We start from the raw sequence: 16,402 nt of genomic DNA on the forward strand, positions 1-16,402 counted from the left end.
ATCATCTGAAATTAAATGCAACCCGTGTCGCCTAGAAATTTTTTTAAAAATTTTTTAAATAGGTACTATATTTATCTGTCGAATATAAAAGTAGTAGTGGTAATAATGATGATAATAATAATAATAATAATGATAATGATGATGTTTATAATATAAAAAAAACTGAATTCACATTTTCAAGAGATTATAGACTGTTTATAATCTTTTGCATATTTCATATCGATCCACAAATAACTCAATACGCAATAAAATGATATTTCCTACTGGATCATCATTCAGACTCTACGAGGGTAAGATGCGATCGTAGTTTTTCCCTAAAATTACTAATTTGGAAGTGAGTTTTATATTAAAATCTAACCGTTAAAACTGAAGGTATTCAAAGATTCAAATTCAATTATTAAATTACTCATAAGAACTGTGATCGTGAGTAGGCTATCCAGCTAAAAATTATTTTCAAAAAAGCGCAAGTTAGCCTCACAATTTTCCTGAGCAAGGCGCTTGAGGAAAAATGTGCGTATTTTGCCCACCCCACCACCGCAAGAACAGCCACCTGTTCGAAATCGGAAAGCTTTGTAGCCTCGCCCGGAATATTTCAGCCGGCCCGCCAGTTTTGTTTTGTTTAAGTCGCAAGGAAACAACGCACATGGTTAGGGCAAAATTTTTCTACGAAATTCATAGACAGCAAATCCGGCATTCTATTACAAAGCAAGATGCTGGCACATTTCGCACGAGGTAGTTCGGATGTGGATTGGTGTGAATCAAATTATGCCCATGTTACCTTCATCGCTGAATTTTATAACACGGTAAGGCAAATAGGCGATTTTGAGTTTACAATTGAAAGAGATGTAGGTTCTTAATTGTTTGAAAGCGATCCTAACGTCGCTTCTCTGAATACCATACCAAGCAAATACGATGTTAACTGAGATATATTTTCAATTCAGGTCAGCAACGCTGTATTCCTAATTCTTCCGCCATTTTTTATGTGAGTACTATTTTTTTTATAATCCTTCGTTTGTCGTCCTTCAATCATCTTTGTTTACTGTTATCTCTTAAAATACGTCTTTTCTTCTCGTACCTTTTTTAAGATCACCTGTCGATGTTATAATGTTTATTGCTAGGAAATCGTGTGAAATATTTAAGACCGCAAATATTCGACCTTAACTGAAACTAGAATTAGAAAGATCTACTAAATTTGCTGAAGGTTGCTTGCAGAAAAATGATTTTGCTCTCCTTGCGCTGAGAAAAAATTTCCATATTGACTTAACGTTACTCTCTTGAGAATGTCCACAATGAAACAAGATTAATTGTTTTGACTAAATCCAAAGTAAACATTGCCGAAAGATGTAATTTATTCGCAACTGACATGTTGAAGTTTCAGATCGAACGCCCAAACGATAAACTCTCTGTGAAAAACGACAAGACCCTAATCTTTTATTTCTTCTTATTTCTAGAACGATTTAAAATTGCCAGTGGACTTAATGAAAAAAAAAAAAAAAACAAAAAGCAAAATAATTTAAAACGAAGGAATAAATACAGATCGTCAGTTTTAAAAGGTATTCAGATTACTCGTGGGTAAAACTTATCAAAACGTAACAGGTAATCGAAAAGTACCTGGCAACCATGATTAGGAATTTGCATAACATAAAATCTACATGTCTAAGAGTAAGCGTTCAATAATAAAAGAAAAAATTTATAATATGGTGTCCGTTTCGTGAAACTTAAGTCAGGGAACGAGTAGAAACAATTTCGAAATTTTAATTCCGCTGATTTTTCCTACGAGGGAACAACCCATTACGTGAGTGTGGGAAATTTTTTTTTCCATGTTGCACGAATTCAGAATAATACCACCTGAAAGTTTCTCAGCGGTAAACAGCTGGGGTTAAAAGCATGTACTGCACACGGACTATTTTCATAGTAAGTTACTCAGCGTCTGAAATTTCTGCGTACCGCCAGCGGCACTTTAAAAAGCCGCCAGTTGAATGATAAGCGCATCGAGATCGCTTCAAAATTGAAAATTGCCGCCCACAAAACGTAGGCGAGAGTTATTAACCGCATTTGAAAATCCGCCGATACAACTTTTTTTTTTGTCCTTGTACGATTCGTTTATTCGCTGGCGTTCATTATGTGAATAGAAGCGGTTTACTAATTAGTAAACCGCTTCGTGGTCTCTGCCGTATCGGTGTTAAAATTGACATGTTCAGTCAGGCGGTAAACAACAAAAACAATATAACAGCATCGTGTTTGAGTGTTGAGGTTGCGGTTGAAGTAGCAGGCATGATGCTTTTCTTCTTCGAGATGAAATGGTTATAGAATAAGAGTGACGTCGAAATGTCCACATATCGACCAGGGAAGGGAGGCGAAACATTAAAAAATTTGCAAAATTGCAATACCATACTGGGCTAAGGTCGGCGGGAAAAAAAATTGGCAAAAGGAATAATCTTCTTCCAAAGCGTCAGCCACCACTGTTAGGCTGTTGGGGCAATAAATATTTCATTTTCAATTTAAATTTGTTGTAAACTTTACTGTGTTTGTAATAAATTATGTATGTTGAAGTCAGGTACGACAAATCCCAACGTATAGTGCAAACATGGAAACGTTTTACAAGGAGTGCGTTAAATCCGCGGAGAAAATAAAAAGCAGATTTATTTGGAAAAACATATGAACGCCTTTAGGCTTTATGTTGCACAACAGTGAGCGTGGGGAGCAGAAAAGCGCTTGCTTTGCTGAATATTCCCAGTGGGGGATAATTAGAACTTCGCGTCGATCCTTTATTTTCACTGTGTATGAGTGTCTGAAGACTGTTTCATTTTTTTTTCGTAATGAAAACAAAATTGGAATATAGTTTGACCCCAGACTACGTGTATCTAAAGAAATTCTGTCGGACCTACTTATCTCGCTAAAACGAAAAACTAACACAAAAATCAAATTCTCAGCACTCTTCGATTGAAAATTGTCAAACTAAATCCAAAACAAACGATGCAACCAGGAGCCAATCGGAGCAAAGTTCAACATCACGAAGAGCCAATGGGAACAAATGGAAAACGCACGTGAACACCATCAAGCGCGGGAATATGCCTGATTAGTCACATCACGATTGGTTTCAAAGCGCGTTTGGATCGAGTGTTGTAAACTAAGAGCCAGAGAAACCACAACTGGAATGCGCGAAATAGTTACATCTCGACTGGTTTTTAAATTAGAGAGCATTTCACCACTGGACCAAGTGTCGTTAAATCAAATCCAAAGTAATCACAACAGCTAATCTGACCTGAAAAAAAAACTCAAGTACCAATAAGGGCTCAAAATGAAAATAACTAAACTACTTGAGGCGCGGGAAAAGTACGGGTGACCAAGTTGCCCTTTGTTTTAGTTTTGTTACTGATTGGTTGAGTACGTCGCGTGTTTTCTGGACCAATCACACGACGATTTAGGGCAGAGCTAATACAATTCCCAATTACTTTGGAGAGTGAATCGAAAATTGCTCTAATCCTGTTTTTGATTTGTTGCAAAATTGGTGCACAATTATTTGACAATGTCCCCTCAAAATTAAAACAACAATTTTGGTATTTTTTAGATACCTGTTTCGTCCGTACTCAAAGCATGTCTGCTCTGGGATCAATATCGTTTGGGTTTTGTTCGTCGTCATTGGATTGAGTTCAGCCTATTTTCACGCAACACTTAGTCTCGTGGGTCAACTTTTGGATGAACTTGCCATCCTGTGGGTTTTGATGGTAGCACTAGCCTTATGGACACCAAAATGGATGTTAGCTCTCAGTCCGTTTGGAGGAGACAGGTATTTGAACTCTACAAGAGGCTAGGGCTGTGAGAAAAAGATATTTTGACACAAATAGCAGTTTTTCTTCTCCATTCCATTTCTTTCTTCTTTCTTTCTATTTTTTTTTTCTAATTTTCTTTTGCTTATTTTAGCTCCTACATCAGTACCACCAGAAAACTATTTTTCGTTTTCTACCCATAACGTTTGGGCCATTTCAAACGTGTTAGTTTTGAATAAACTCTTCCAGCTTGAATGGCCTTGAAGATCTTTCTCTCAAACGCACTCCAGAGAAGTGTTTTTCGCTTTAACCAAAAGTTGTCATCCTGTATATACCTTAAAGTGATCAAATACAGCATAGTGCATTCAGTGAGGAAGTGTGGCATTGTGGCAAAATATGGCTCATTTGAAGTTAAAGTCGCGTAGTTCATAATGGTTACGCGATATGTCAACTAATTTTGACATTGATTGCAGTTGTTTCGGCCTCCCACTCCACATTTTAATGCTCCTTCTTTATCTCTCGTTTGCATTTTTTTTGTGCCGCATCTTCCGGGAAAGTACTGATATATATCATTATGCCGGTTTTGTTTATGCTTAGAGAAACATTCCAGTACGCTGTCCTTGGCTTGTCTTTGGTTTGTACGTGGTTAGGATTTATCTATCCTGTGGCAAATGCATTCGTTTTGATGGCGTTTGGAGCTCCATTTCTCTTCATGCTGTTTGCTGAACTTAAAAGGTGACTCATTTGCACAACTGACCGTAATTAACTGATTCAATTTAGCACCATCGTTACAGTAAGTGCCCCTCTGCCCTCTTAAATGAACGTCGAAGCTTAGTTTAGCACACTCTGCTGTTTCTCAAAAAAGAAATAAGCACCCTGTCCCTAAGAAGTGCCCTGTTTCGAATAAACGCCCTTCTTAGAGGTACCATAAGTAATTAAGCACCCGGGCGCTAAATTGAATCATTACGGTACATGTGGGATGCTTGACTCCAACAACTAAGAGTATCACCATAAAATTGACCAACAGGTTTCCTCGAGGCAGATTTAAATGAACACTCGAAAGATTCACTGTCTTTTTTGCTTCTGATTATAACTTTCATTGAGGTTGTTGAAGTGTCTTGCACGGTCACCGAAAACCGTCTTTAACCCTTTAACCACTAAGAGTGACTGGAATCTAGTTTCTCCTCATTGTATCACAACTGAATCAAACACTAAGAGCATGAGAATAAAGGAAATGATCAGCGACTAAGGAGGGCTCTTGTTCATGTTAAACAACTTCTCCTTGTCAGCACCTTTTGAAATATGTAGAGAACGGTATGGAGAATATGCAAACTGATATTGGGGTATAAAGAATTAAGGACGCTTACTACTAGACGACCTTTACGTGCAAAAAAGGTAAAGGGTGGCATATAGCATGAGGCGACTAGGAGTATCTCAACTTCCCCCTGTATGGGTTACCCCCCTGTATTTTAGCAGGCTTCCCTGATAATTGTGGTGCACATATTTATACTCCTGGGTGGAGAGAGAGAGAGAGAGAGACACGGTGCGAGTAAAATGCATTACCCAGGATCACAGCATATTGACCCAGCCCGGTCTCGAACCCAGACCTCTTGACCAGTGAACACTGCGTCTCCCCTATGTAAACCTCACAATAGATTTACCAATCATTGATCCTCCATTGATAACATTGATATTCCATTGATCCTCCATCGATAACATAGCTCCTACATTGCTCCTTCATTGATAACAACCTACTTTTCTTTTAACCTCGCATGCTTGTTTCCTTTCTTTTTTTATTTTAATTTTTTTTATTAATTTTTTTTCAATTCTACCATTTTTCTCCCTCTGTATTGCAGATGTAAGGACTTGAAAGTTAAAAGATTAGGATTCGCATGTGTTGGATGGTGGTTTGTCGCTGTAGTTTTCTGGATAAATGATCGTGCATTCTGTGACGTATGGCGGTCTGTCTCTTTCCCATACCTTCACTGCGCATGGCATATTCTAATTTTTATTGCATGCTACACTGGTTGCGTTTTGGGTTCATACTTCTACGCTGCAACAGAGTTTCCTCAATTGCGCCCGGCTTTATCCTTCTGGCCTCGTTGGTCGTGCGAGTGGGGAGTTCCATATGTGATGTTGAAGGGAGTGCCAATGGAAGAAAATCCTTGACAAAATTCTATTATAGCGAGAACGAACTGGGCTCCAACTTGAAAGCTGCGGGTGAGAAAGACTGTTTGCTGCAAAATACTTTCCGCATTCGTTTCCCGCTCTGGTCTTGTATGTCTAGGAAATGAGAGTCCTATACATGTGCGTTGAGTACAAGGTGGTAACACATGTAGAAGAAAACTTTTGAGAAAATTCTACTCGGCAGAAGACATTATCTTGGGCTCTTATATCTAATCTGCAACTGAGACTCCAAAGCTGCCTCCCGCCCTGTTCTTGCTGGTATAATGAACAAGGAGTTGCATACATGCACATCGTGTTAAATGCGGTACCATAGAGAAGGAAACTTCTGAACAAAATTCTTCATCACAGAAGAAACTGTCCTATGTTCTTGCATCTGAGCTACAACCGAGTATCCATAGGTAAGCCTCGCTCTGTTCCCGCTGGTCTTGCGAATTAGTAGTCCTGTACATGATACCCTGGGAAGTAAACTATTGAGAGAAAGCTGTTATTTAGCTGCGGCGAATTTTTCATAGTTAAACCTCGCTCCGTTGCTGCTGGTCGAGCGAATGACGAGTCCTATACATGTTTATCACGCTGGGGTTGGTACCACAAAAAAGAAACCTCTGAACAAACTCTAAATGGCAGAAGACACGTTATCCTGAGGACCGTCTCTCGAACGTCCCAATAGTTCCCGAAAAAGCTTCTTTTTGCTCGCCGTCCCAGCGTTCAAGATCGAGATACAAATTACATTGAAATTCAAGCAATTAAAAATACCCAGGAACGATTCAAATTGGGCTGTTATTTGAGCTAAAGCAGCACTTCTGTTCCCAAGATACAGGTTTTACAAAATTGGTTTTAAGCCCTTTAAAGAGTGAAGGGTTTCGAGAAACGAGCCCTCCAAACTCTTATGTTTAAGCTGCCACAGAGTTGCCTCAGTTACGTCCAGCTAAAGTATTACAAACCAGCAAGAGAACACAAACCGATGTTGGCGCTTACAAATTGTCGAGCGACACAAACGCTTTTCATGGGCAAGGCAACTTTGTGCGCAGACGAGGTGGATGGATAATATTTCTGCAAACTACATGCGTATACATCTACAGGGTGTAGGCTACTACATTAAAAGAAAAAAGACAAACAAACAAAAAGAAACATTGAAGACAATGGTGGCTACATCCAGGTTTGAACTATCAAGAGCGCCCATCAAAGGTACCACCATCACGTTGTGGGTGCTGCTCAAAGGAAAAAAAATATTCAAATGTGCGGAGACTGTGGGTAGATTGACTAACACATTTTAATTCCACGATATCATTAAATATCATATACACTTCATTAACTAAATTATAATATGTAATTTATATATAAAAAACTCTGTGTCGTACTCTTAGATAAATAGGAGGGGTCTTAAAATTTATATCATGTATCGTTTCTCTAAACTCTGAGGCTTTAGTCACGACTCAAACGCTATAATGCTCGTCACGATTCAAAGAAATGTGGAAAACATTTTAAGAATGTGAATAAAATTTGGAGATGGTGAGGCAGTGTCATTTTCAGACCCATAAACGCAGTTCAACATGGCGCAGTAGCTTCGGTCGCCATTAAAATTTAACTACGATATACATATATATCAAGCTTAGTGGTGATCGTTTATCATTAAATGCAATGATAGGAAAGTTTTACAAATCTGCACTTGTTAATCAAACGCAATGGTAACCGAACGTTATCAAAAACGTTCCACGTTTCATAAAAAAACCCTTCTTGAATTTGTTTTTGCTCATACGCGTGTGTACTGGAAATCTTAGGTACAACAAAAAGAGCAGCGAGACGAATTCCTCTCCAAATTCTAACGAGTAAGCTGTATATACAAGATTGAAACTAGAACCACGTACGGTGCTCCCGTTGAAGAATGTTGAACGTCGAAGGCAGTTGGAGATGTGTATTTCCTTATCCATAGCGCACCTTCTACTCTAACAAGAAGAAATATGAGAGTTGGTGTAGGGTTTTGCCATGATAAGCCAGGTTTGCCGAGGTCGAGGTTGTCCAAGCCGGCAATCGCGCCGTCTTATCTTATACTCGTGTTCAATTTTGCATTGCATGACAAAAATGGCCATTCGCGTGGTTTTACATTCAATGTTTTAGTCAGGTAACCTTGATACTCTCCAGACTTGGTGATATATTGAGTGTATGCCACGCCTGCAATAAAACCAGTGAGCACGAATTATTAGCTCGTTACAAAACCGCGCGAACACCCCTATTAAGCTACTGTGCACTGTAAATTCGAGATCATCTATGAATTTATGTGCAATAACGACTGAACGGTTTCAGACAAAAAACGGTGATGCGTGAAATTTAGTAATCAACATCCATTTCCTCTTTTTTTGTTTCTTCACGTCATCTATAGCGTGCACAACTGACAGTTTTGCGTACACTTTAACGCTATGTGTAAACTTCGTGATGAGCAAGAAGGCCGCAAGGGGCTTTAAAACTAGCCTTCGACCCCAGCCTCTTGCAGCTTTGCCGTTCATCGCTTTAGCGCATAATAAACCGCCAGCGACGCAGAATGCGACATTTAGATTATGGACACGTTTTGAAACGTCAGATGATCGAAACTATAAATTACGAGCAGTGTACTCATTTTCCAAATTGCACTTACCAGCCTGAATTTCATTTTGATGTTTTCGAATTTTTCAACACTGCAGACAGCTTTGGCGACATTATTTCCATCAAATGGTTCTGTAATAAATCAAGAAAAAGGTATTACTTATTAAAACTAATTGGGGAAAGACATACAAAGCTAACTGTTTCCCTCGCAATAAGACATTAAATGCGTATTGTGTAGGGGAAAAAAACTCACCTTCTACACAAACCAACTTCCTTTTACGTTGTGAGTCTCGTGGATAAGCAGCACCAAGTGCAATGGAAATATAATCAGTACTCCAGCTAAGAAGGAAATAAAAGTGAATGTAAGACCTCCACCACCCTTTCACTCCAAAGGTTGCAATACTAAGTCTCCTTACTGTCTGTCGTACGATTCTAACGATGTTATTTCAGAGAATTTGGTATTGGATCAACTAACAATCCCTTGATTGATATTTTTCTATATTCTCATCACCTGTCAGCTTGATATTGAAATGATATTGAAAATTTCGTATTGGTCACCTATGGGGTTTAAGGATTAAGACGAGTTTAAAAGATGTCACTGTCTAAAGGAAGTAAGATTCTAAAAAAAACTGTGGTGCTGCGTCAGTGGAGAGTATAGCAAGGCCATCTGGGTATTATCAACTAGGTTTATTAAACGTAAATTGGCCACCGTTAAGAGTTTCAAAGCTAAAACTCTAAAGGGTAAAAACTCTTACGTTATCAACTGAGTTGATAATACCAAATTTCAGATGTCACTGTATGTTTTGTTTCTGATCAGCACGAACAGAGCATTAAAATCATACCTAAAATCCGCAGCATAGTATTTGAAGAATCCAATAAATAACTCTCCTATAGATTGTCTGTTCTCTGATCTGTGAATTATCAGGCACAATTAGTATTAGGAGCAAAAAATATTGCTATGTTACTGTGGACACAATTGGATCGCCAGAATAAAGCAGAAGGAAACGTGATGTTAACTTACTGGTTGCAGACCATACTTTTACACGGATTCAGGGCTAAAAGGCTTGAGAAATCACTTGTGTATCTGAACAATGCCTGTTAAACAAAACGAAAAAAGAAAACCCACCAAAATATTACATTTTCATTTTATCAAAAAATACAACATACATTCATATCAAAATATTTCTCATGTCTCTCTTGTTATCATGCATCTTACTTTCTCATGCATATGCTACTCATTTCTTAGCCAAGATCTGGTTGTTAATTCTCTCCTCGAGCTGTTGCACATTTCTTTGTATATTACAGTGTAGTTACAGGAATTTGGTGATAGATCAAGATACGACTTCTACCCATTAAATTTGAGTATTCTCATCATTTGCTGGACTGAAGTTACACATTAATCAATCCTGGAAGTTAAATGGTTAAACAGTCAAATGCAATAACTTGATATGATGACAACCAATTTAAGTTATTCTGCAATTTATATTAAAAAAAGGTGTGCATGAGCACATGCCGTACTTACTGGATATTGCCTTTGTAAGACAGGAACTACAGCAGGTTTACAAACACCTTACAAACAAACAAAAAAATGCATTGCATACAAAAATTATTCTTGAATAAATACACCAACTACATTTCACTGCCCCCCTTCCCAAATCATTAACTCCTGGATATGCTCATGTACATGTACTATGTACACTTGTGCATGTCAGGGGAGCCTGCTTTTACTCATAATCCCTCACTAAGAAGTAAAAAAAAGCAAAACTTACAATAACTAAACTTCAGGTTGGTAATATTGTCAAACATACCTTGTAGATAGTGAATGACCATCAGAGCAAGAGCATAGCTAGAGAGTGTACCCAAGCTAGCATCATTGATGTTGTGTGTTTTGGCCCACCTCTTCACCAACATCACCAGTGGCTGGACACGATAATCCACTGATGTAAAAAGAAATAAAGAAATAAATAACTACCTAGTATATAATAATACTTTAATAAGTATAAATGTATACATCAAAACCCTTTGGTCCCTCTGAGTGACCAACATATTATTTCTCCTTACAGTATCACCCCTGAATCAACCATTGAGGTCATGAGAAAGAAGGAAATGATCACGGATTGAGAAAGCTCGTAGGTATTCAACAAATTCTCCTTATCAGTACTAGAGAAAATTTACAGAGAACAGTTTGGAAAATATGACCACTGATATTAGGACTAAAGGCACTAGGTAAAAAGACAAATTAATGTGGCAAAGTCCACATGTTTTTCATTTAAATGTTTCATTACAAGATGTGCTACATGTGAGCGTCACCATGCACATGATGACAAAATAACTGTTGAAACAACCTCCAATGATCTTTGATTCAGTCCATATTAGACAAACAAAAAAATAGGAAATGTGTTAAAGAGCCTGATCTTACAGAATTTATTTTAACACAAAAGTTTAAACCATGCGAGAAAATCATTGAAAATTCCCATTTGAGACAACCATTGAGAAAGTATAGACTTGCCTCCACAGTAAGCTCTGAGCAAGTGGGTGTTCCTCAAACCCTGGAAATAGAATAAACTGTATGTCATAATAAGAAGACTCAAGAAACAGGTCTAAAAGTTTGTCTTGAGTATACAGTCTAAAGAGAATGCTGAAATACCAAACAAAAATGAAACCTAGATTTCATTTCAGCTAGCATTTATATTATGCAAGCCAATCTTAATGACAATACTACAACATGATTCCATTTCCTCTGGTCATTATCACAAAAAAATTAATTACTTAAAGACTAAAAAAGAAAACAAACAAATAACTTACTACAATATTATTAATGTTGATGTCACACTCACAGCCACTATGGAAGGATAAGAAACAGAAGAAAAATTTGTTGTTTGTCTATAATGATATCAGCAGCTATTGATTGAAAGCTAAATCTTCTCTGGATGAGGGTTAGCTTGTAAAACAGAAGTGTATAATATGTACACTGTATTTTGGACCCTCAGTATAAACATGTACTAACTTGTTATAAGCATACAGAGCTCTTACCTGATCATATCCTTGAATTTCAAAATTGGTACACTTGCAGGAATAACTGCACATCTACTAAGGAAAGCTGTTGAACAATTCCGATATGTGAACTGTCAAGAACTATTTGCATACAAGAGATACAGGTACAGTATGATCCCATTTTACAAAGTAACGAGGCAGTTTCATGATGGTTTTGTTGACAATGACACATACAAGTAGGAAAGCTGCAAGAATGGTGACATATCATACAAAAAATGTTTTTAACTCCTATAGGAGACTGTGTATTTGATTACTCACTGTTTTTAGGGTCATTGTCCAATACTCTCTGAATTTTCCTCAAAATTGGCAGAGCTTCTTTCCTGTTATTTGACTGCAGTCAAATTGGATTCACAACAATTTGTTAGAAAGGAACTTAAGAGAAGAATATGATAAGAGAAACTTAAAAACCACACATTCATTTACATGATCTCACCTGCTGTAGATGTTTCAAAATCAAACAGAAATCAGCATCACTAGTATTACCACCAAAGCCATTGCTTGACGAGCCACAAAGATGTAAAGAACAACCTGGAAAAGAGAACAGGCTCAAAATTGATCTTAACTTAACTCTTTTTTACCCAAGATCTACATAACAATTCACCCTATTGTTTATCATAAATTTGTTTAATTGCAGCTCTGACAATTTGTTTTCTAATCAAATAGTATCCTCATCACCTTACTACTAGAAGGTGTGTTGATCAGGTGAGGAATCTTCTGGCTTATTACCAAGATTAATAAATTCCCTGTTTTGTGAAATGTCTTGATCAAAAAACCTACAACATGAAAAGCTACAAGTAGAACAGGCTTTCAAATACATGTACACCACCCAGTACCAAGAAAAAGTGCAAACAATGACTACTACTCAAAAACCTCACTCTGATAGGGAGGCTTGTTAGAAACTTCATTCCCTAAAGAGGGGGAGAGCCCATTACATATGAAATTTACAGTACATACAGTGGAAAGTGCAGTAATGTACATGTACCTGGAAAAAATGGTAACAAAGTTCTTTCTAGAAAAGATTTCAACTTTAATTTCTTTTGTAGTGTCTCAACAGTTTGCACACATTTCAAGGTTTCCTCTTGTATCTCTTGGGTAAGCTGAAACAAGAAAAATCATTACTGCCAACCACTAAAGGGTTTTTTTTGTTAACATTGTGGTGTATGACCCATAATGTGTGTCATAAGGGATCGTTTCACTATTCAGTATATAAATCTCTGTTGAGTTTTCACATCTTACTCAAATTTTGGGTACAGAACAACCCCGTATGCTACAAACATGAAAGTGTTGGGCTGTTGGGATATCTATTAAACTGCATGTATTTTCTACCTTGTTTACAGAGCAACAGCATCAAAAAACTTTTTTTCTTTCAATTATTATACATGTAAGTTAGAGTTTAAGATGCTGTACAGGTGTAGCTTCAATAATTAGGTTTTAAATTTAATTCAGATCGCTTAAACTTCACGAGGTTCAACACAATTGAATTGTGAAAAATTTGTCTCTCACCACAAAATTTCTGCTTAGCAAGTGAGTTGTGAATTGTCACGGCACCACATACCTGCCTGTATACATGTACGCTGTAACTTCACAAATGCATAAATCCCAATTAAATAACCCTAATTTAGTGAACAATAATTAGGTTGTCACTCACACTCCAAGCAAAATACTTACTGTTTCCAGGGTAAACACAGGGGGTTCTACTTCAAACTGCTGAAATCTTAATGACCTAGCAGTATTATTACATGTTGCTTGGGAGGTACTGTAATATCTTTTCACTCGTTTGGTTATGACTTCATCTTGAAAGTCTGGAGTTACAGTGGAGTGATGACGACGTTTAGGTGGTCTTCTCCCAATACTTTCTCTACTCAAGCTGTTCAGTGTCTTCCCATGATTTAAGCTTATTGTTCTTTGCTCATTAGTGACATTCACACTGATTGCTGCTTGATCTGAAGAAGTTGCTGTGTTTGTACATTTAGAGGTTGAAGAATTAGAGTTCGTGCTGCTTCTGTCATTATACAGAGCATAATTGTTTGACTTATATTCTGTTGGTCTAATGACTGTAGATTGCTTTGGGGTTTTCCGGGTGAATGCAGGTAGATCACTATCCTTAGGCTTTGGAAGGTATTTCTCAAGATCCACGAATGATGGAGTGTATACTGACTGTCTCTGCCAGTACTGCCCATTTCTTTTGCCTTTACCAAAGTTTGCCATTGTCTTGATTACATTCTAACAAAAAGCAGAACTAATTATCAGTTATTTACATTTAAGTGATATGTTTTTGCATGCAGAACAGTGCTTGCATGCATGCCCCACATATTTAACAAAATGCTTAAATTTCCCTTGCTCTAAATACATGTATCATTGCAGTTAGTTAATTATTGATCACATGGCCTTGAACAAATTTTGTTTCCTCTCGAGTTTTGATGTGTCAAAGTTTTTCTCAGGAACCCCTGACACGACAACCAAAAACAAAAAAAACAAAAAAACTTACTGTTTCCCTTACATGGCATGCTTAAAAGTTACTTACCGTCCTCATAAAGAAATTAATACAATTAACCAAATGTTCTTGCTCTACTGATCACCTTTGAAATCATATTTCAACAATAACTTGCCTCAGCCTCTTTGACAAGTAATATTAATTAAACGACGAACTGGTCTCTATCTCTAGGATGTAAACATTTCTTGTAATTTCACCAAGTTTTTTACCTTAAATGTATCAATATAGCATGTTAGTACATGAGTCATATTCAAGTTTTCAAGGGTATGTGGAAATATAAAAATTTCAGTTTCTTAAGCCTTTGAACCATAAGAGTGACCAGCATCTAGTTTCTCTTTACAATAATACTGTTGAATCATTCATGTAAGATCATGAGAATAAGGGAAATGATCACCAACTTAAGAAGCTAGATTGTCAAACAAATTCTCCTTGTCAGTAACTTAGGAAATGTACAGATAACGGCAAGGAGATTATGCATACTGATGTTAAGGTGTAAAGGATTAAGGACGTGGAATACGTGTAAGAGTAATTTTCAATACAATGAAATGACTCTTCTGTTTGCACAACTGTAAAACTACACATACAGTGTGGAAGACATGTGGTGAGCTAGACCATTTGGTTTAATACACAGAAAAGTAAGAAGGTGAGCACGATTTCAGACTTGCATGCTCTCTTATAGCATGAGTAAACACTTACGACTTGATGAACACAACGAAGGTTAACGTTAAAGGCATGTCAGAATTTTCGACGAACAAAGCCCTGTAATAAAGGCAGCACTACCTGACACTTACATCTGATATTTGCATTTCACCTACACTAATCTGTATTCTTACCTCATTACGCGACAAAAACTAGATGAAAACTAACTGCAGCCATATCAACTTTCAATGCGCGTGTAATATTTGACAAAATACCGCTGGCGCAATGTACAGTCTGAAGCAGGGAACGGAACCTCTAAACGAGGCTAAGACCAGGGGTGCACTTAGGGGCCTGGGATGGAACGAAAGAGAACTGAAAGGACTCAAACGGCGATTTAAAAATTCTCTGTCGACAATGATTGTGCGCTGCTTTACTTGGAACAACGTTGAAGAGAAAAGGAGGCCAGCGAGCCCATCTTACTTGAAATTTTATGGTATGGGGCGTAAAACCCAGAGACTGGTCGAGACTCAACGGTTTCACCTTTGCTCACCGGCGGAAAGTTGAGTTTAAGTTATTACTTTTATATTTACCTTCCTTTTAGCAGATTGTGTTGAGACTCAAAAGAAAAAAGGGAAAAAGGGAGTCAGTCAGTCGAGCAGTGTTTTTATAGCAATTAGCAGAAAAATCAGACAAGAGAGCGCTGTGGAGAAGCGAAAAGAAAAGGGAATTTAACCAACCACTCCTAAAATATCCAACAAATGAAACTCAAAACGAAAAAAAGTTGCCAAGGTGGTGGCTCGTGACGTCCAAGTAAAATGATTTGACCTTCTATAACCTAGAATGAAGCACTTCCTTCATGGTCGATCTCGTTATGACAAAGGAAAATTGAAACGTTATTTAGAATGGCTTTATGTGCCTTTTTTAAACTTCCAATCCCAATTCCACCGCTGGTAAGATCCCTATCCTTCGCATATTTTCATCCCTCTCGACTAAAGCCTCCCTCATCATTTGATTTCGGGCCTCGGCGCCGCGGTAGCCTAGTCGAGCCTATCGATCAGTCACCGCTTTCTGAGGAGAGGTAATCAAAAGGAACGAAGAAGGGGAGGGGGGGGGGCATTATCCTTCTTCTTCCTTGCCCCCACTAACGCTGAGTCAAACGAGGCGATTAAGGAACTTAAGGCTCGTTAACATGCTGCCAATTGAAACGCAACAAGAGTGACGCAGGTTCCTGCGGTACGAGCTTGAGAACAAAACCAATTTGCAAATTATTTAGACGAGTGAGTATGCTCCTTGACCTTATTAGCGTTTCGCTTCACCGCAACATATATCGTTAGAAGGAGGAGGTTGCCAGTATAATCACCACGAAGTATCGGTGATTAAGCGGATGTAGGATATTACTTTAGGAAATACTTTTTTTCCCTAAGATGTACAGTGATTTTTTTCTTCACATCACTATCAACATGTCACGGTGAGATTGAGCATAGAATAAAACTTTGACTCCTGAATGATCTTCATTTGAGCTTAACAATTGTCGAATGCACTTATGGTAGCAAAATTTAAGATAGGAAAGTTCATTTCATCTTCGCCGGTTGTTTTGGCTGGCTGCTGACATTTCAATATTCCCAATGGCGTGGCACATTTAAAGGAGGGGCCGGGGATGAAAAACTGAGGAGGGAGTGGG

At 37.8% G+C, this 16,402-nt stretch overlaps 2 protein-coding genes across 4 annotated transcripts; one reads left to right on the forward strand and one right to left on the reverse strand.

Annotated features, from left to right (window-relative positions):
• Positions 1-618: 618 nt before the first annotated feature.
• Positions 619-7,231, forward strand: LOC131779310 (alkaline ceramidase). Its single transcript, XM_059095853.2, has 5 exons — positions 619-803; positions 942-982; positions 3,572-3,790; positions 4,368-4,505; positions 5,627-7,231. The coding sequence occupies exons 1-5, from the start codon at positions 711-713 to the stop codon at positions 5,937-5,939; spliced, it is 804 nt and encodes a 267-aa protein (XP_058951836.2). The 5' UTR covers positions 619-710; the 3' UTR covers positions 5,940-7,231.
• A 269-nt stretch (positions 7,232-7,500) lies between these two features.
• On the reverse strand, positions 7,501-14,976 carry LOC131779309 (poly(A) RNA polymerase GLD2). Of its 3 annotated transcripts, none has more exons than XM_059095852.2 (15): positions 14,916-14,976; positions 13,257-13,811; positions 12,571-12,685; positions 12,022-12,116; positions 11,847-11,919; positions 11,568-11,634; positions 11,340-11,376; positions 11,044-11,083; positions 10,343-10,471; positions 10,057-10,103; positions 9,556-9,629; positions 9,377-9,445; positions 8,788-8,873; positions 8,587-8,666; positions 7,501-8,126 (listed from the first exon to the last, which is right to left on the reverse strand). In XM_059095852.2, the coding sequence occupies exons 2-15, from the start codon at positions 13,794-13,796 to the stop codon at positions 8,073-8,075; spliced, it is 1,506 nt and encodes a 501-aa protein (XP_058951835.2). In that variant the 5' UTR covers positions 13,797-13,811; positions 14,916-14,976; the 3' UTR covers positions 7,501-8,072. The 3 variants fall into 3 exon arrangements, with proteins under 3 accessions (XP_058951835.2, XP_066021319.1, XP_066021320.1); XM_066165222.1 differs by lacking the exon at positions 14,916-14,976 and adding an exon at positions 14,292-14,331; XM_066165223.1 differs by lacking the exon at positions 14,916-14,976 and adding an exon at positions 14,113-14,136.
• Positions 14,977-16,402: the final 1,426 nt, after the last annotated feature.

The sequence above is a fragment of the Pocillopora verrucosa genome, chromosome 4 (genome assembly GCF_036669915.1).
Source record: "Pocillopora verrucosa isolate sample1 chromosome 4, ASM3666991v2, whole genome shotgun sequence".
Taxonomy (NCBI): Eukaryota; Metazoa; Cnidaria; class Anthozoa; order Scleractinia; family Pocilloporidae; genus Pocillopora; species Pocillopora verrucosa.